Raw genomic sequence first — 21340 nt, forward strand, 5'->3', positions numbered from 1 at the left:
CCTGTGGTGTGGGTAGCAGAATAATTTGATTGTGATCGTCCTGATCGATAGCTGTGCCTGGCGGAAGGCGGTCTGCCGAGCACACGTCCCCTTCAAGATACATTTTTATTTTGTTCGGGGAATGTACTAAACTTTAATGTACTCAGCTCCATTGCACTGATATTACAGCGCGCTTTATAAAGGCATTTTATGTGGCGCAAAAAAAAAAAAAAAAAGAATAGCATGGAGAAATAAGCAGAACATCTCCCACCTGAGAATTGCGTGGAATGTGTTTACTGTCCCTGTAATTGAATTTGAAGAAGAGTGACACAAACAAAACCGTGAGAAATCAATAGAGACGCTAAACATACTAGTAGTAGTCACGTGTTCACTTTCGGGCTGCCTGGCTCTGTTCGATTTATGAAATGTAGTCAAACGTCACTAGTGGTGAACAGTGCACTATCAAGAAAGCTGGCAGACACCCGTCCCCCCAAAGCGTGATCACATAATTAGTAAATGGGTCAAAATAAAAGTAGCAAACAGAATGCAGGTTAATATAATGGAGTAAGAGTACCTATTTTTTCCATCAAAAACGCGTTACAATTATTTTGCTTTATCTTTGGATAGCTGGAATGGATTCATGGTATTTTCTGTCATTTTAATAGAGATTGATGATTTATGGACAAGACCAAAAAAAAGTCGTCTTTAGAATAATAAAGTATGTGACTTCCTAGCACTGACACACACATGTATATACACGTACCCACACAAACATACAAAGGGCATGATGTCTGTTCCATTACACCTCCACACAAACACACAGGATGCCACACACGCCAAACCTTGGCCCATCAGATCCACTTGGCTTTAGCAGCGTGGGCTTTGCTTCTGACCGTGCACGCACAGCCCGGCCCAGTGGACTCTCCGTTCTTTCATGTGGACTTCACTGGGCTCAAAGTGGACTTGGCTGAAGCGCAAACACAAGCACCTCATTAAACCCAAAGCTGCCATTAAGGCCCATCACAGAGCCCCGCTGATGGTGCTCTCCGGAGCGTTGGCAGCCTCTAATTGCTCCAAGCCTAAATGCCTCTGCGTTACTGTTGTGTGCACAATATGTGCTGTGTCAGGAGGTTTGAGTTATGCTTGTTTTTAAAAAAAAATAATAAAAAAAGCCCGGTTGATGTAGTCATTACTGTTTCCTTGCTATATCGCGGATAAAAATGAGTTTTCTCCGTATACTGGCAACATGGATTTAAGAGTCGTACGTCTTCAGTTTAGTATATGTTGCTGCTCTGTGTGTGTGTCATGTAGTTGATGTTTGAAGACTTTTGAATACAGTGCTGTGTTGAGATGTGACTTCAATATGTTCAGTGACCACGCTCATAACAGTTTTTGATATCTTAAATGATTTTTGCCCACTGAACTGAATAGAAATGTTATTATGTTCTACCCCTCCACAAAAAACAACAAAGATAGATAATAGGAAAAAAAAACGATTCAAACATTTTTGCCACAGGACATTAGTTGAACGTTGCTCATTCTTGTGTGCCCACCTTGGCCATTTTGGGGCGATATAATACAGATAGATGGATATCCTGTTCATTGAGACCTATTTATGTTATATGATTAGGGATTAAGATGATACTTAAATGGTTTAGTTCAACGGTTTTATCTCCCATCCATCCATCCATCCATCCATCCATCCATCCATCCATCCATCCATCCATCCATCCATCCATCCATCCATCCATCCATCCATCCATCCATCCATCCATCCATCCATCCATCCATCCATCCATCCATCCATCCATCCATCCATCCATCCATCCATCCATCCATCCATCCATCCATCCATCCACCCCTCCCTCCAACTATCTCTGTACTGCTAAATCTCACAAAGGTCTTATTTGTGGAGAACGGTGAATAAGAGCAGATGCTAAAGAACACTGTGTTTTACTAAGTTTAACGTGTGTAAAAGAAATTAAACTCACAATTTCAAATACCTTCAAGATAATCTCTTTGTCTTGGTGATTCACCTGCTGCACTTGCTTCTGGAAGGTGTACAAATGGGTGTCCACTGTGCTGAGAGTCAAGACAGCTCCAAGTTGACTAAGAGGAAGTGAATGATGGTGACTCTCGCTCTGTCTCTTTCCCACTGGCGCGCACTCCCAATTGTGTGAATGGATTTGGCGTTGGCACGTGATAACTTCTGACTCAGCCTCTTGTGTTGCCACTTGTGTTGCCACTGCCTTCCTGCCTTTTCTTCTCAAGAGGCTTCCCTGACTCCCCCATCTTTTGTCTCTCTCACTAGGTACAACCAGGCAGCCCAAGGAGGGCGAGGTCCCAGGGGTGGACTACAACTTTGTAACTGTGGAACGTTTTATGGAATTGGAGCAAAGCGGAGCCTTACTAGAGAGTGGAACCTATGAAGGTGAGTCTCAGGGAAGAGTTGTTTTGCCATGCAATTTTGCCGTTTTTACCCAAGTAGTATTGGAGATCATTTTTATCACTACTTCTGAGGTTTTTTTTTTTTTCTCCTTAACTGAGTCAACGGTCAATAAAGTATCAGTGGCAGATACAGAGCCACTGATGATATAAAGACTGACGGACAAGTGGAAGTGATGCTGGAGATGTACAGTATAGTGCGTGCCTGTTTGTGTGTTCCTGTCATGTGTTTTGCTATGCTGCAAGGGGTACATGTACAGATGGAGGGGGCTTGCTGGTTCATTTGCCCAAAAGCTTTTTGGGCATGTGCGCTTTAACAAAGCCTCACACGCACACTTCTCGGGAGGCATGTGCTGATTGCTCTCTGCAGTAGGTTGCCCTTTTTTTTGCACAGCTGCGTGGTGGTGAGTCATTTTCAAGGTAAAATGAGTCAAAGACTCATCAAAGAAAAATAAACGATAAATGCTCTTGGAGCGTCCCTGAAGTGAAACAATCAACAATGTGGTTTTCTTTTCACTTTTGTAGAGATAATTGAAACGAAACCTACGTCCACGTGACCACAAAAAAACTCTCCACGTGTCTAAAATACAACTACCCCACAAATCAAGAATTATCGTACACCATACAGTCCTTCGTAGAAACCGCAGATTGTCCGTCAGCTTTTTTTTTTTTTTTTACTATTTCTTTTAATACCTGTTTTGTTGTTTGTCTTACGTTGTTGAACTTAGCCCTTTTCTAGTGTTTGGGCCAGTGTGGAGTCTGACTTTAATTACTATGACGACCAGGGACAGCCTGCGTGTTGCAGCTAGAGCTGCTTTGATACTGAAGTGACAAGGAAAAAAGTTGACACCCATACGATAAAAGCATTTTCACTCATGGAGGCATCAATTTGTATCCTTCGTTTGTAGTCCATGGACATATCAACAAACAAATTGTGTTATGAGTTTAGTCACAGGACAAATTAAACGTGCAAGTCAAGGAACCACTGTTTGACATGATTTAATCAGACAAAAATTGAAAGGTGTTTTGCCATGACATTGGAGGATTATTTGGGTGCACATGCACATATTTTGAAGCAAATTATGAACTATTAGTTTTTAAAGTACCGAAAAACAAGGATGAATAATATATCCATCATTTTATTGAAATAAAAGTATTTTTTTACAAGACGAGAGTCAGAATTTTAAAAGAATACATTTTATGGAGTGGTCGTTTACAAGGATGAAATTGTGATTTTTCATTAGCAAAACCTATAAAAAAATTCAATGATAAAATGTGAGTTTTATATTAAAATAAATTGAGGGGAGCTGAATTGCCTTAATAGCCTTTAAATTCAGTTGTGCAAATTGACTTTCTATACAAATTAAATTGAGTTTACTTTAACTGCTGTGTACTTGGAGGACACCTGATGTAGCAAAACATTAGGTACACGGAAACAATCTTACTACAGCCAGTACAAGAGTTTTACAGTATAAAAGAAAATCTTCATTTACGATAATAACGGTATGACATATTGATTGACACATTCAGAGAGCTTTTCATTCATTCATCAAAAAAAAAAAATTCCATCACACAACAATGTGGAGTTTTGTTGTGAAACAAGAAAAGAGAATGAAATGGAAAGAAAATCTCATTTGAGGCCAAGTGGAGGAATGTCCATGAAGAAGTGAACGAGAACATAGGTGGCCTTTCTTCCCACCTTCTCTGCTTAAATCTGATAAGAATGCTGAAAATCCAATTTGGCTGTGAGTGGAACACAATTCGAGTGCTCTCTTGCTTCCTCCCTTGCTACCCTTCAAACAAGGGCTGAGAGTGCTTGCTGCTTTCACAATAAATTCTTAACAATCCCAAAGGAAGGCCAAATGACCATTTAATATAATCAACAAAGCCATTTAGTGAGCCTCATTCATCGCGAGAAATATTTTCCTGACCTAGCAATATGTGAAAATCCGTCATTAACTATTGAAGAGACCATATTAACAAAATATTTTTACACCCTTTCTACACACTAAATACGCTTGATTCTATGAAAAGCATTTTTTTTAAAGTATTCTCAAGCTCCCGTAGAAGATTTTGATAGGACATGTAGCAGCAGGCTCTCCGTTGAGGAAGCAATGGGAAAATTTTTCATGTTCCACCAGATAATTAACCAGTTTTTTTCAGCGTCTTTGAATGCAACAGCAGGTTCCTGTTCCCCAACAAATGCTGCTACTTTGCCCCAAGGGACAGTTAGGCTACAAAGCAGGTGTGCGGGAGCAGTCTAAGCTGTCATTGGGATGCGTGTGCACATGTGTGAGTGTGCATGTTTTTCGGGGTTGGAGCAGATGTGGTACAAAGGCTGGAGGCCTCTGATGTTCATCGCTGTGTGGTCGGAAGCTGTGGTAATATTTCATTTCACCTCTCATGCCATGGTGACTTTACAAGATAAATAATAAATGATGAACGTGTACATCCAGTGGTTGCGATACAGCTTTTATTCATTCTTTTTAAGAAATATAGTACATTTTTCTTTTGTCATATTTGACTTATTTTTAGACACCATGCAAGCATCTGGAACAATTCTAGAACTAACAGACTCAAACAGCGACTTTAAACGGGGCATTATGGGTGGACTTGACACTATTTTCCGTCGGTTGGTTCTGACACCATTAAATTGAGAGCCCATTGTTGTGCTGCATTTAGGTTCATTGTGACGCAAAGAGCCCAATATTCCCAACTTGCTGTGTATATAAGATACCCAGTGGACTTCCGTATGGCTTTCCACTTCACGAAGTTCAACATCCCACTTTTCTTTAACTGTATTATACAGGTTTAGAGCATGTTAACACATGTGCAGTGACATAGCCGAGAGCAGGTGCACATTTGTTCCTGTAATCGATTCCTTTGTAGCTGCTAATGTGTTCCACGGGTAGAGTGACACAGCGGGAAGTCGATGCAGAAGCAATTGTTCCCTGGTTGTTTCCAATTTACAATAAGGAATGGAATGTTGCAAATATAGTGTTAGATTTAATACTTCAAATGTTCTTCTAAGATAATTACTTGATTGTAATGAATGTGATTATAAATCAACATTTAAATTGACAACATTTTCTATCATATTGTCATAAAAATAAAGAAATTTACATACAATTGACTTAACTTTCATGTCTCTGTGGTCTTGGTTAGATAACTTCTACGGCACACCCAAGCCACCAGCAGAACCATCCCCAGCAGCCCCTCCTCTTAATGTGAGTGAGGCCCTGCTGCCTGGAGCCCGGCCCAGCGCCCAGGGCAAGAGGAAGAGGAACCAGTCAGTCAGCAACATGGAGCAGCGCGCCAGCCTGGAGCCGCCCGAGGAGGAGGAAGAAGAGAGCCCCGTTGTCAATGGCAACGGAGTGGCCATCACGCCAGGTACTATGAGATACTAGATCTCGGGTGATACAATGAAAGGCCCATTCATCTCAAAAAGTTATGTTCAAGAATATGTAAAGCTGCAATTATGAAAGCATCAACAAAGTTTTCTTTTTTAGTTGTACCCCTTCCCACTTCTTTAAAGACATGTAAATCGTATTAAACTTCAAGGTAAACACTTTTTAAAGTTTGACAGGAAAAAATGAGAGACTATCATCTCTATAACTTAACCGGAATGAAAGGAAGACTTGTTTGCGTCGTTCTCTAATGAAGATGCAAAGAGTGCTGACATCAAACTGTTTATTAGTCACTTCCAGACATCAAACTGTTTATTAGTCATTTCCAGTAGTCCATGTTTACTCTAACACTGACACACACAAAATAAACATAGTTTATTTAAACACGCGTATCTCTAATCAGTTTGGTTAGATATGAGATATAATTTGTCAAACTAAAAAGTCCACTAGCTTAATGCCATCGTAATACCCCAGATGGGCTAACATAAATTAGATAACTGCTATTTGAACACAGCAACACAAACAACAACTCGCAGGCGTGTTATCTCTTCCTATTGTTCTTATTTGTATTTTTGTTCTTAATAACAAGACCCACTCTCCCTTGTACTCTTACGGACAATTTAGAGAGGATCCAATTAACCTATGCATGTTTTTTGTTTTACCTTTAAATGTACAATGTTTTATATGTCACTTTACTGTCAACTGTGAGTGAGAAATAAATATCTGGAAGCAAACATGCATTGCAACTTTGAAACGCTGGTAAACATGTTTCACTCTTTACAGGCACCAAGCAGTCTTCTTTTGAGTGTAGAAGGCAGTCAAATCGGATGAGTAAAATACGATAAAGGCACTAAAGGAAACTAAGATAAAAAATATTACCTGTTTTGTTTTCATGCAACCTTTTTGTAGCATGTAGATAATTCAAAAGTCTTGAATTGAACTCTAAAATCAAGATGCGGTTTTCACCTGAAACCTGAAAAAATTCTGATTGCATTTCACACAAGCTGTCACATTTTACAGACCATTTCATTATATTGTCAAGGTAAAGCATACTTTGCTTTTTTCCTAAATGGTGGCGCGGTAGGACAAAGCCATTTTGTCATTCAAGGTGGCAGAGTGGGAGTGAATATTAAACTGGTGATTAATTTTTTGGGGGCATATGTTTTCACTATATCACAGAGTCTTACAGCATCACTGTCAACTGATGAAACGCCTTTTGCTTCTCTGGTGCGGGAGGAAAAAAAAAGCGCACAGGGATCACTGGAGGTTGTTTCTGTCAAAGGCCAGATGTAGAAGCAAAAATAGCATGACACACGAGGAGGCTAAACACGATGACATGCTGCAATGAGCCTGACCGACCGAGGAGGAGGAAGAGAGGTCAGGAGAAAGTGCAGAAGAAAAGATGGGCGTTGTATTAATAGAACACAAGCAGCGGTGGCCAGTGGAGGCACAAATGACACTCCGAACAATGATATCTCAGAGAAGCCATCAAGGTGCCTTTGAGGCTCGTGTTGTTAAGTTTACAGACCCGGCCGGCGCAGTCGCATCGACCCCGGGTCGGGCGTGTTAATGTCGGCAACGAGCAGTCAGGGCACAGTCAGCGGGACAGATTTATAGGCAAGCGACGGACAAGAGACAGACTGAAGAGGGAAAGTAAAATCCTTATTTAGCCCATTGGGGAGGAAATAAAAACAGAATGCAGCCGTTCTTTTCTATTGAATTCCACCTGTGCCCTCATGACAGTTTAGGGCTCCAAAAAGAAGTGATTGACTACCTAAATTTGATGCCGTGAAATATTTATATTCAGTGTAATAGAAGAAGAGAATAGAGAAAAAAAAATGCTAACAGCAGTGGTCACTTCATTAGGTACATATGCGTAGTCATACAGTACATGAGCTGTGTTAGATAGTATCCATACATATATTGATAATCAGGTATGGGAAGTCCACATTCAGAAAGTAAAAACTGTGCCACACTTTAGATTTAAACACAAGTGCTCATGAGCTCAAGCGCCGGTTCAGTGGGAGCACCTGTGCTTGAAGCTCAGATATCCCATCTCTGCTTATAATTCACATTACACATAGCTAACTTGGATGGATAATGTTTTCTGTAGTATTATCATTGTTGATAGTATTAGTATTTTTATGGTAATTATGAACTCTCTCTTAAAATATATAGTTTGAAATGACACAATTAGTGAAATTCAAAATGAAAGTAAAAATCGAGAGATGAAACACATCCTGTCAAAGCTACATGACATAACATTTTAAGTGTTAGAGTGGTTGTCTCCCAAACCAGAGGTTGGGGGTTCGATCCCCAGGCATTGTGACCATGTCGAAGTGTCCTTGAGCAACACACAGAACCCTCAGTTGCACCTGATGCGATGTCTTCAAAAGGGTGAAAGAGGAAGCAGTGTGAAGCGCTTCAAGTACCAAAGCGCGATACAAGTGAAAGCCCATTTACTGGATTTTAGTTGTGGACTTTCATTGTACTTAAATGCACTTTGGAATGTGTACTTGTTTTGTTTTTACTTATTTACAGGAGTTGAATCAGTACTTTTGCCAAATGTGCATTTCATTCTGCCACTGTTTGCTCCAGCACCTCCGGTGAGAGAAGCATAAATATTGCCGCAATCATTGTCATGCTCACCCCAAAGCCAACCATGTGCTATGTGTGATGTCAAAAAAAGAGCTGGTGGCATCTATTGTCACTCTCTAAATCTTTTCCTTGTGTTTCTGACTCACTCCCTGACCCGGAAAGTCTCTGTCTTCGCCGGTTTCTCGCTTTCTGACGTGCTGTGTTGCTCCTCATGTTCGTTGTCCTCAGAACTCACTCACCCTCGCTCTCTCTCCTCTCCTCCCTCCTGGGGGTTCACGGCTCGGCTGCATTGACTCATCATGCATGCCGTGTGTGTGTGTCTGTGTCTGTGTGTGTGTGTGTGTGTGTGTGTGTGTGTGCGCACAGCACCACCCAACTCAAAAAAAAAAAAGAGTCGGACTGGCATTTCCAAGTAGTTGCAAGAAATAACTGGAATACAGCACATACAAATCGAAACAAAAGGTTTTTTTTTATGGCTCAAAAAGGACCACGTTCATCCAGCATACAAGATGACTTTGGGCGAGGGCGGGGTTGCAATCTGCACTGGGCGTCACAGGGCACATGAAAACTAACAACCCTTCACATGCATGCATTCATGCAGTTTATTTGATTATTTTTTTAATACAATAAGATCCACAACCCTCGTGAGGAAAAACGGTTTGGAAATCAATGGATGAATACAATAAGAAGCGCTGACCCACATTTACAACCTAATACAGTATGGTGTTCCATGATTTTCTATTAATTTGATTCCGGCATTCTGCAGCTTTCTCTTGGCTGCACTGCTTCCCAGTTTTTTTTTTTTTTTTTTGTCCAATCAGATTTCAGCATCTCATTCTAATCTGTTGGGGGTATTCAGAATCAGTACTGCTGATCCATGTCACCTAAAGCATAATAGCAATGAGACAATTTTTTTAACCAATCATATAAGACCATTTAAGCCTGATTTGCATCAAAATGTAATGCAGTGGTTCTTCATTGTGCAGAGTCCAGCGAGCACGAGGACAAGAGCACTGACGCGTCTGGGGAGGTTGCCGTGGAAACCTGCAGCCAAACGGCAGCCACGAGCGAGGCGCCCACTGAGGCGGAGGATGCACCCAAATCTCCAGACAAGTCCCCCAACAAAGTCCCGGATGTGGATGAGGAAGAGCTGGGCCCTTTGCCTGACAACTGGGAGATGGCGTACACGGAAAAGGGGGAGGTCTACTTCATAGAGTAAGACAAAACAACATGCATGGCTTTATGTTTATGTAATAAAATCTGAGTACTGTTTTTATTTCCTATAAGTAAGCACAATGGTGACGTTCAAACTGCGTAGTGTTAAACTTCAAAATGTTAAAAATATATAAAATAGTAAATATTATTTATTTCTTAATGATGTATATACATTTTATTTTTACATTACCATTTAACCAGCCTGCAATTTAAAGTTAGGAGAATAATAATGCTCAATTTTTATATTTAGTATTTGCTACGACTAAATCTCAACGATCTCTTTTATGTAGTCTGCAATCGCTCATCAATACCTCTCTGACTGTGGTTGTCAAAGCATAAGTGTGCCTTTATTATTTCTTTGTGTGTGTTACAGTGCCTTCAACACAGTAGCATAGTCAAATCAGATCAGATCCTCCCTCTCTGGCCTTTCGGTGGAGAGAATTAATGTTAAGATATGCGAGTTTTGGGAGTTTCTCCTAAAAGTTCATGAGCTGGAAATTGTAAAACCTTGTCGAAATCCACAACAGCATTTCGCCAGATTGCAAGGCAAGTGTAAAAAGCTGAATGCTCCAGCTGGGGGTTTCAATCAAGTCAGGGAAGAAGTTAAAAAAAAAAAACATGCTGTGGGATAAAGTAGTCCAAGTGTCAAACATTCTGTCTGAGGAGCTTAGAGTCCAGGGTGAAAAGTGAGTCTCGCATGAGGAAATTGGTTTGGAAGAAGTAAAAATATAGAGAGCCAGTTTAAGTCCCCCTTTGAGACATTGTGGTGGAAAAAAATGAGAGGCTGAAGCTGTCGAGAATCTGCAGCACCATGTTGGGAAGATATCTTGCTGTAACGGTTGTCATGGCAAAAAGTAGTTTGAACTGTGGATCGCAAGATAAAAAATAAAGGGAGATGCTTGACTTTGAATGCTTATAAAAATGTCAGCGGAGAAGAACCCGCAGTAGCATACGTTCAATGGCAACAATTCTCAGCGCACCTACACGATCTGATGCTACATTTACACGGCGAGTGACTAATTTGGATTTGATCGCATTCTGGCGAACCAATGGCGCAAAAGTGCTCTTTTAGCACTGTAATTTATAGCATGTTGTAAAGTTGGTGTTAGCTTACTAGCTAGTCTGTAGACAAACTCTCAAATGGTAGTCAATCAGTTAGCTACCATTTGGAAGTATCCAAGTGCTTTTTCAAAACATTATGAAAAAGACTGACGAAACAACAGCATATATGGACAAAAAACAAATTTCACGTAACTGACTTGAGGGCTCTGGCACAAAAGGCTGAAACGAGTCCTTGAGTAATTTGAGTAACTTGATTCAAAAAAATGCTCGAGGCATTTTCTTTCTGCCTTGAGTACCCACTTATTTATGTGCACACTGCCAAGTCAAGCTAACAACTGTTAATGACAATAGCACGCTATCAACACATTGAGAATGCCAACTTCAGAATAAACTTTGCCTTGTGTTTAATTAAACTGTAAAAGTATTTACCTAAAAGAAGTTCTTATATGGTATTGACAGTATTTTAACTTCTACTTGAGTACTGAGTCTGACTTTGCTTTGCACTTAGGCGCGTTAGATTCTCCGACCTGGCAGTGGTTGCGATCTCCTGCTTTCTGGGTGTTTTGTTGTATAAACTTGCCAGCACTATTAGACCTCTCTCTTGAATAATTGATGCATCTTAATGTTTGCGAATTTGGCCCGCTCACTTGGATCCAGATCGTTAGTGTTACTTTGATCTAATGATCTTGTCGTCTCTTTCTTCTTGTGCAGTCACAACACCAAGACCACATCCTGGCTGGATCCTCGGCTGGCCAAAAAGGCAAAGCCTCCAGAAGAATGCAAGGAGGATGGTGAGTGCCAACTGTTTATGATCCTTCCATTTCCGCATTTGTGTTTATCAGAGATAAGCTGCCGTTTTTTTCTTGTTGTTTTTTGTGAGTCGCGTTTCATCTCCTGCTGTTTTCATACCTGCTTGTCGTTTTAGTGCTGTGGTACAAAATGGTTGTATTTATACGAGTGTGAGCTTCCCGGTCACGCACTAAAACACGTATGTGAATTTATTTTGAAGGAACAATGCAAACTTGATGTTTTTGAGAGCAACGCAACTGCTTGTCTTTTTGCTTTGTCGGGTTTTCTTCACGCAGGTACCTTGAAGTACTCATTTTTCATGATTTTTGAGTGATGAGCCATTTTCTGTTGTGGGGCAACATTGGAGGTAAAAAGCGAGCTTCGGATCCACCGTCAATGCGCTTTCAGAACAAGATAGTCAAAAACACAAACACAAAATGAGAAGACTTGCAAGCAGCTGCTGTAGACCACAACTCGTTCCCAGATAAATGCAGACGCAAAAGCCAACCTCTAGTTTTGTCCTTAGTCACTAGGCCGTGCCGCCTTAAAGATTCACATTCAATGCACAAATTCTCCACACCGATTGTATTTTATAAAACGGGTTGTTGTCATCAAAATGAATTGGATTATCTTGAGTAGGAAATGACTTTTAGGGTAAAATGAAAGAAATGTAGAAAGAAAAAGAGCCGCACAGTTATCAAGTGATAGCGGTTTAATAGCAGGCAAACCTGCATCACCACTGCTGTCAAAGGTTGCGAAGTGAATCTCCACAGACTTAATCAATTCCTTCTTTGCGTCTTAATCGCGTCTCCCCTCCCCCCCAGACAGAGACCCCTCGTGTAACCCATCACGCGCTATCTATTCTCCACCTCTTCCCCCCTTCGCTTGTTCATTTACTGACATTCCCTCGTCCCTGCCTGGTAAAGAGCCAAAGTGTGCCCAGAATTCCAAGTGCGCTGCTGGGCTCTGCACAAACACAATCTTACTTCTGCTAGACACACATCGCATAATGTTGTCATAGCTGACGTGATTCATCTATCACTTCAAAAGAAGCAAAGATTACTTTTCACCTGCAAAAATAAAATTGGCAATCACTTTTTATTTCTGTCCTGGGCCAATGATCATTAAGTTCTATGTGTCTTTGTTAATGTATTTTCAAATCAACACACGCCTTGTCTTTGAGTGACATGGCGCTGTTGCTTGCTCCTATTTCATTTGCGTCTGTCAGTCAGCCAACGTACCTTGCAAGGAAGAAGGAGAAGAAAAAGTAACACATCTCAGGGGTTTTCAATCTATAATCTGACATAAGTGAGTTAAATTAGACTATGTTTATAGGCTTACCCGCTCCATTTCCCAATGACTGCTTCCATGTCAGTCTAAGGAAATCGATGGTGACAATCGACCCTGTAGAAGCTTCTTGAGAAGACAAAGTATTGATGGACGGTAAAGTGGTCAACCATGTATTTGGGTTGGCTTTCAGTGAGAAATTTCCTGACAAATTTTGACAGAATCTACTTAATACCACCACCACAACTATAGACACCTGTGACTGCACTTGTGACTCTGCAAGCAAACTGTAGTTAACACAAATCACATGCAAACTAAAAACTCAAACGAACAAAAAAAATATATCCAGATAGAATGAACTAAAAAAAAATATTCTTTCATTCATCTTTTGAACCGCTTCCTCTTTACGAGGGTCACGGGCGTGCTGAAGCCAATCTCGGCACTCTTTGGGCAGAAGGTACCTGGTAACTGGTCGCCAGCTAATCACATAACTAAATGAATATGTCACACATAATTCAAAACAACTTTAACCTACATTTTAATAACATGAAAATGGTCAATATTCTAATTGTAATAGGGTAAAATGGTTGTCTTTACTAAAACTAGATCAAAATGTTGACAGTTTTTGTTGACTAAAATTACACAAATAAAAGAAATCCTTGGACAAAAATTGTGATTGGAACTGGACAAAATCTGAGACTAAATTTAAACATGGCTGACAAATTTAACAGAAATGTAAGTTTCACTGAATACTTTATAATCGTATCTCAAGGCAACATTATTTTGAAGTTTAGTCCAGTGCTTCTGATGGTGTTCAAACCAAAGAAGGCCTTCCTGGCCCTGAGCACCCACCACTGCAACTTGTACTCTCTGCCTCGCCGACCATGCAAAGTCTACTGGGTAGTCTCCTCCTGTAGTCTGGCTCTGTCTAGTATCTGGGGAAAGTAGTGCTGCAACTGCCAAAAAAGCAAACAAACATTTATGAAGCTCCCGGATGAGAGAGCTCATCCTCTGGAGCAAGTGCCTTCCAGCGGTGGGAGCCAGGAAACATTATTTTTATCAGGGAAAACAGCCGCTTGGACGGAGCAGGCATGCGCGGAAGCAATAATCCGGCAACCTGCTCCTGCTCATCCGCATATTGTTCCCCATTCCACGATGGCTCTCATTTTACTTTGTGCAACAGTGCATTTCAGCACACGTTGGGCAGCAATGATGCGTATGGTCATTAAAAATGCATGTATTTGCTCAGTGCTACAACTTATTTCCATGTCATGTTAAACCAAGCCATAATTAAACTTTTACTAATCACAGAATGTCATATACAACACTTTTGAAAACAGTATTTTTATTTATTTATTTCTTCCATTCTTCATTTATTTATTTATTGTGTGTGTGTGTGTATGTGTGTATATATATATATATATATATATATATATATATATATATATATATATATATATATATATATATACACACATATATATGTATATGTTATGCCCACTTCGTCCCTCAGCACTTTACCGCTCCAAATATTATATGCGAAAAGTTTGCTGCTAAGTCTGTAAGTCAATGAAGTCTATGAGTGGTTTCAAAAAGCATTTATTGTGAGGAGAGATTTAAAAAAAAAAAAATGGAAAAAGTTTTGACATAAAATTTCTGATGTAATGAATTGAATAATATTACAGAATATAAATTCCCCCTCCCTACTCACTGTCTCATTCTCTTTGTACGACAAACCAAAAGGCCAATAACCAAGCAATTAGTTTTATAGCTAATAGGCCATAAACTCGTACATTGTGACAATTTACATCATTCTAAAGGAGTGACTATTTAATCTAATACTCATCCCTCTTGTTTGCTGAAAAAAAAATATTTTATTAGAAAACAGAGATAAGAAATAATTTACTTGTTTTATTTCACAATTGTTTGGTCAGCAGGCATTCTAGAGACCCAACTGTTTATATGCACGCAATTAAAAAGTCAATTTTCCAGTCGTCCTTAATGTTTTTGCCTTGTTTTGAATAATTCACCCACGTGCAAATAAGTGTACACTTGCATTTTAAAAACCACACGACATCTCTACCGTGCACCGATGTAAAGTCAGTTTTCTCTTTGTTTTGGCACACATCGTGCATGAAGTATGGGCCAATAAAATATATATGTAGACAAGCAGAGTGAATAAAACAATACATGAGCAGCTTGACGATGCGCTTTGCAAACTACCCGTTTGCCTTGAAGGTCCCACCAGTTGGAAAAATGACACGTAAAACAAAATCACTCTTGGAAGTTGCATTTCTTGTATTTTCTGTCACTGCTCCCTTTATGTCACGGATTTGTTTTTGTTTCAGTCTCTCTTTTCTTTTCTTTTCTTTTTTTTTTTGAAATGTCACACTGTAACCTCATTGGCAATTCCCTTTTCTCAGGCCTCCGGAGCTGTGTTCAGGGTGATTTGAGGAGACGATTGTTTGAGGCAATGCATTTGAGCAAAAATGTGACTTGTGCGTTGTGCGCCTGCCACAAGCGCATATAAATTTCTGTCTCAAATATATACATGTGTGATGTAGCAGACTGGTAGAGTTCAAAGGCTCGTCAGGAGTCTGCTTCTGATAGGTGGCACGGGCTGATAACGCTTCTCAGCGTTTCAAACGACAGCGCGCTTGTTGCTGCGACTTCTGCCTTTGATAAAGCTTTCAATCCCTGCACCGTCGTCAATAAAACCTCACGTCCCGGATTAGCGACGTGGAGCTTCGCCGAGGCAACCGCGTCAGCGCCCTGTCGGTGACTGAGTCAGGAGGAGGAAAAAAAAACAAAAAAAAACTGGCAACTGATAAGCTCAACTTGAAGTGGTGGGAAGGCTGTCATGGGTCTCGACAACAACATTGTTAGTATAGTCGTCCGCAGCAATATTGCATTTCCGTTGCTTTTTTTTTTTTGCTTTTTTCAAAGCATTGTATAAGCCATGCCACTTTTATCCAGTGACAGCCTCAGAGAACTAATACAGGTGAAAATGCTTTGTTTACCCATTGTGCACTTAACTAACATGATCATTGAGAGACTGCCTCATTCATTTACTTTTGGCTCCTTAGTTTAATGGCACAGACATGCACTTATGACTTTAGCATGCATTCTAGCCAATATGTAATGCTAAATTACTAAATGGCGCATGCATGCACTTTTGATTTTAATATGCATTCTAGCCAATATGTAATGCTAAATTATTAAAAGCCAAACCATTTATACCTGTAAAAAAATGCCTTCTGTAAACTTTTCAACAAAAGCAGGGCGGTCATGAAGAATAGAAGAGAATAGCTTTATTGTCGTTGTACAACCGGTCTACATCAAAATTGGATGGCTGGGAGTGTCTATCCCAATAGTATTCTGGGCGGTAGATGAGGTATACCCTGAACTGGTCGCCGGCCAATCGCAGGGCACACATAGACAAACAGACATTTTAGCATTAGCATAATACGTAGGCGTTTCTTTTTCTTAAGTAGAGCGACAGACCTCAAAGGAAGCAAAGACAAAAGGAGGAATGGATGGATTTATATAAAAAAAAGGATGGACTGAATGATGCAACTCAAAGGTAATATTATAACATAGTTAAGTCATTTATTGAGAGAGGGAAGTGGTGCTTCTGAACTTTTAGTGATGAGATTCCACATTAGACGACACACTGTGGCCAAAGTAATGTAGAGCTCACTTGCAGTGCAACTATCACCTCGCGGCACAAGTTTCACTTCACAATATGACACACCGCAGGGGGTGAAATATTGTAACTGCCAACTGCCGTCCTCTGTGGAATATTGCTTTTGAACCATTACAATTATTTTCTCACAGATCTCTCTGCAGACTTGCGAGTCTCTGCTCTCTTTTCATCCAAAAACAAACCTTTTTTGCTGATCAAAAGTGATTACAATCAGACCATCAAGCTATTTTTCCACATTATCAGCCTTCAATGACCTTGTCGTCATAGTTTGAAACAATTGATGTACTTTAAAATAATGGCTTGAAAATCATGATGGTTTGGTAACAAGGGGAGTGGGATTGTTGCTAAAATGGCCACCTCAGATCCCTTAACAATGTTGTTTTACTAAGAGTAATGGTGGTGAACCAGTCAGCTTGTAACTCAATGTATTGGTAGAGTACACCAAATCAATTTTGAATCAAGTTTATTTTTAAATCAATGAATCTGAATCCCCCAGTTTTTCCTGATACCGTGACCTCAGTAGGTGAACGAGGAGGCTGTGTCTAAGCACTTTGAGTGCCTTGTGTTTGGATGACTGGATGGAGACGGATGAATCTGTTCCTGGATGCTCGTTAGTGCTGAAGACAATGTGCGAGAGGGAATAGAAGGGATTACAATTGCACACTTAATTCAAGAGAGACACCAATGCGCAGCGTTAGTAACGCACCTGAAGAAACACTGGTACTTGTATGAAAGGCAAACATACGATGAATGTGCTTTTTTTTTTTTTTTCTTCCATGAACACACGCAATGCAAACACAGACTCGTAGGCGCACGCACACACACACACACACAGACACACACACAGCAGGAAATAGAGCCAAGACTGAGCCCTCAGCTTGGAGACTGGGGGTTGCCATGGAAACTGTTTCCTGCTCACTTTTTGGGGGGGCATTTAACGGTGGCTCGTGGACAGGGTGGGCGGGAATTTAAGGCGGGTCGGAGTCGGAACGTGTCTGACTCCTGCGCCTGCGGGAGGAGGAAGGTTGTGTGAGGTGACAGCCATGCACACACACTGACTGAGCACGCACACACATACGTGCACAGACAAGACTAATATCAAGATCCCAAATCTGTCTGTAATTACATTACAGCATGAGGGTATGACGCCGTAGTTATTGTAAAAATAATAGGGTTGGGGAATTGGGAGTGTTCGTGTGTTTCTTTTCGTTTGTATGCATGTGTGCGTGTGTTTGTGTCCATTTGTGTGTCCACAGGTATGGGTGTCAGTTTGTTCCATGTATGCGAGTGTACTGTGTTCTTGTGTGTAGATGTGTTTGTGTAAATGTGCATTGGAGTGTTCGTGTCTTTGATTGTGTGTGTTTGTGTGAGTGTGTGTCAAATCATTTTAAACATTTTAAAATAAGCAAAACGAAAAGCAAAAGAATAATTCCTCCCCGAATTCAGGTTCAGGGGTATCAGCTTTAAGATCATCCATCATTTCAAGCCCAGTGTATTAAAAAGTAAGATTTTCAACTACGACTTTAATATACAGCAATATGACTCATCTGCATAATTTGCATAATTTACACGCTCAATTGTTGACAAGTTGAGCCTTTAAACTTAGCAAGTGGTTGAAATATGGAATGTTTTATTCATAAAGTTTAGACATGATGTCATAGAGTAATGCATGATGTCTGACAATACCCTTTCTGCTTGCCCCCACTTTTTTTCATTGTATTAACATTTTTCTATTATTGACTTATATTTGGATTGTGAGCTTCTCCAAATGCTGTTAGTTGCACAATTGTGTGCTGTTATGTTGCATCTTTGTATAATATTATAATATTAGATGGTTTCTTTTAATAAATGAGATGAACCTTTATAAGGGATTGCTCGTGCCCAATCGTTCAAAAAAGGTTTCATCGCTCTGCGCTTCTGAATCACACGAAACCACCTACAAGCCAGGTCAATAATCATAATCGTAAGCACATATGTGATGCACTGAATTTTTGCACCTGTTTGTATCTCTTGGGAATTAATCCTAAAAAAATGATGGCCAAAGTTTTTATCAACATAGAGTATAATCTAATATATATTAATGTATGGTATGGTAAAGTGTACACTTTTACCGTTGTTAGTGGGGTACATTCAAATATGTGAAAATGGCAAACTTTCACATTCCCGCGCAGTGAGCTACACCAAAATATGGTATTGTTTGATTTAATGTGAATCGGTACTTGGTACGATCTCAAATGTATGCGCCGCTATTGAGGAAGACAGAGTCACTTAACTCACACTTTAAAAAGAAGACAAAGTGCAATGTGTTTATGAAAAGCAGTTTTACACACAGCATGTCTCCAGCCCACGTTCGCTCAGTGGCACCCACGTCACTCACCAGGCCACAACCCACCTCTAAAAAGAAATAATACCGCGCAGAAGATGAGGATGGTGACGTATAGTGGATAATAAAATTACCCGCATCTCTCATGCGTAGTTTGTTGTGTAGATATATTTTTGGTCAGAGTGTACTCGTACAACTCAAGGGCTGTTCAATTTTGGCGATGGGGGTGAACTCTTACAAAAAAAAAATGTCTGATGAATGCGTATCACAAGTGCTGAATTAGTAGCGTATGCTTGTGTGGGAGCGGAGCAGCTTGAGCAGATGGACATTTTTAAAAAAGTGCAAGTTCAGTCCCCTTGTTGTGTTCCTCCTTCCGCCGAGTGAGCACTTAACCAAGAAGCTATAGGTGAAAATGCGCAATGTAGAGGCTTTTCTTTTCACTTTCACACATTTAGATTTCAGTTAGAACAGAACAGTTACGTAGTTCTGACCAAGTGATCAGCCAATCATATTGAAGCGGAGCGTGTCCTGTACAAAACTCCAATGAAATTCATAAAAATGCGCTTGGGAGCCAGCTAATTAACGATGACGCTAAATGCGGAAGTATTTGTGTTGCATGGGCTGAATAACTGAATAAATAAATCATAATTTGATGTTGCTTATTACTGTTAATTAAATAGTTCTTTTAAAATTGTTGTACAAAAGCAATCACATTCAAAGTTGTAATATTGTACTGTATAGTATCATTCATGGCTGCAATTATAGCCATAATAATATCCAACATAAAGCTCTCTAGTGTGCTATTGCTTAATTAAACTTGCACAAACCTGTTAGAACACGCTGTTTAAAGTATTCTTAGTGCCTGTCCTTGCTGACAAGAGATGGAGATCATCATATAACATCACTTGGAGATCAAAAAGGCTCACAGGAATGGCGCTACATTGGAGCTCGAGGGAGCTGTAGCTTCGGCAGAAATCCGTGTAGCCTCAGTTAAGCCGCTCAGGCATTTTATTGCATATTCTAAAATATGTTTCGAAATGATTTTTTCTATCCCCCGGCCCCACATTTTGGTCAAGCTATCCTTCCTGGGGGAAAGAAAAAAAAAATCCTTCAGCTGTTCCTTCCAGTATACCCGTAGACCTGACCTGACCTGTGCTACTACACTAAAAGCATGCAACTCCGAATTCTGACTTGTTTACAAGCCCATAAAAAAAGCAATGGCTTAAAATCTGTCATAAAGCAGGGCAGTCAACCATGAACCGGGATATAGTGGGGTTCACTGCACTTGTATCTTACTCTGCGTTGAATTCTGGCTAGAGGTGAAAGGCAGGACAAAAAGGCACAGAGCATTTTTGCCGCGCTTTGACCCACTTTATCTGAAGGCAGTAAAAAGGAGATAAATGGGAGAAGGGATGGATGGCAGTGAGGACAAGACAATTAACATGGAGAAGCTGGAAGGCCAAAAGGGAGTGGGCGGCTGTGAGGGGGGAAAAAACAGAGACTAATGTAAAGTCGTGATTGGTACACGCTTCTTCAGCCCAGAACAATTTGTGCTGCAGAACAGGGACAGGCATTAGATTGAGCCAGTTAATGGAGTGATCATTTTTAATATATTTTTACACTGGGGGGGTGCGGATCCTCAAATTAAGATTTTCCCCAAAGAAGGCCTTAATTATCCTTAAAAAATGACACATAATCCTTAAATCCACCGTTCACAGGTCTTTAAATTTGTCAAAGCCACAATGCAATGAATGAGCGTGACTACCACCTTTAATTGCATTGTGTTTTGAGGATGGATATTTAAAAAAATGTTTTGTTTTAAAGACCAATGATGGTGAGCTCTGAAATAAAGTAATAAATTAATTAAGATAATAATAGTAGTAAAAAAATAATTAAAAATTAAATAAATAAATAAATGTGGCTTTCTTAAATGTGTTGCATAATTTTATATGGCAAAAAAATAAATAAAACACTAGACGTGCAACAACTCATCAGTTGCTCACTTGCTCCTTTTTTTTGCTCCTCTTATTTATTTATTTGTTGTGTTATTTATTCATTATTTATTCAGCATGCTGTTGTTATACTTGTTTACTTGTTTGTCTGTTGTGGGCCATGTCTTGTCACCGTGGGATAGGGGGGAACGAAATTTCGCTTTCTTTGTGTGTCTTTGGCATGTGGAGAAATTGACAATAAAGCTGACTTTGACTTTGACTTTAATTTAGATTTGTTTTGATAATTCATGGTCTAGAGACCTTGCTTATTTAACTTAAAAAAGTCCAAATTCTTAAAAATACATCTTTTCAACAGGCAAGATCACAAATTTCTGGTGTCCTACCTTAAAGCAGACTGAATGTATTGTGTTAGAATTGACTGGCTAACTTGAGCTACACTCTCATTCGCTGACCCCCACATCCTTCAACAGGCCTTGCCCCGCCTTATAATAACGAAGTTATGTGGATTCTGCAACAGTGGCTGGGAATCACAAGACTAATCAATATTTATGTCCAATCTCGCTGAAGTACAAATACA

The 21340-nt window shown here is 40.0% G+C and overlaps 1 protein-coding gene across 1 annotated transcript in view; it reads left to right on the plus strand.

Annotated features, from left to right (window-relative positions):
• magi2b (membrane associated guanylate kinase, WW and PDZ domain containing 2b) overlaps positions 1 to 21340 on the plus strand; it is a 79822-nt gene that overhangs the window by 31311 nt on the left and 27171 nt on the right. The window contains exons 3-6 of the mRNA XM_049724361.2: positions 2291 to 2410; positions 5590 to 5814; positions 9416 to 9644; positions 11418 to 11497. Of these exons, the coding sequence (XP_049580318.1) occupies positions 2291 to 2410; positions 5590 to 5814; positions 9416 to 9644; positions 11418 to 11497 (654 nt within the window). The remainder of the gene's footprint in view (positions 1 to 2290; positions 2411 to 5589; positions 5815 to 9415; positions 9645 to 11417; positions 11498 to 21340) is intronic.

Source organism: Syngnathus scovelli, chromosome 6 (genome assembly GCF_024217435.2).
Source record: "Syngnathus scovelli strain Florida chromosome 6, RoL_Ssco_1.2, whole genome shotgun sequence".
Taxonomy (NCBI): domain Eukaryota; kingdom Metazoa; phylum Chordata; class Actinopteri; order Syngnathiformes; family Syngnathidae; genus Syngnathus; species Syngnathus scovelli.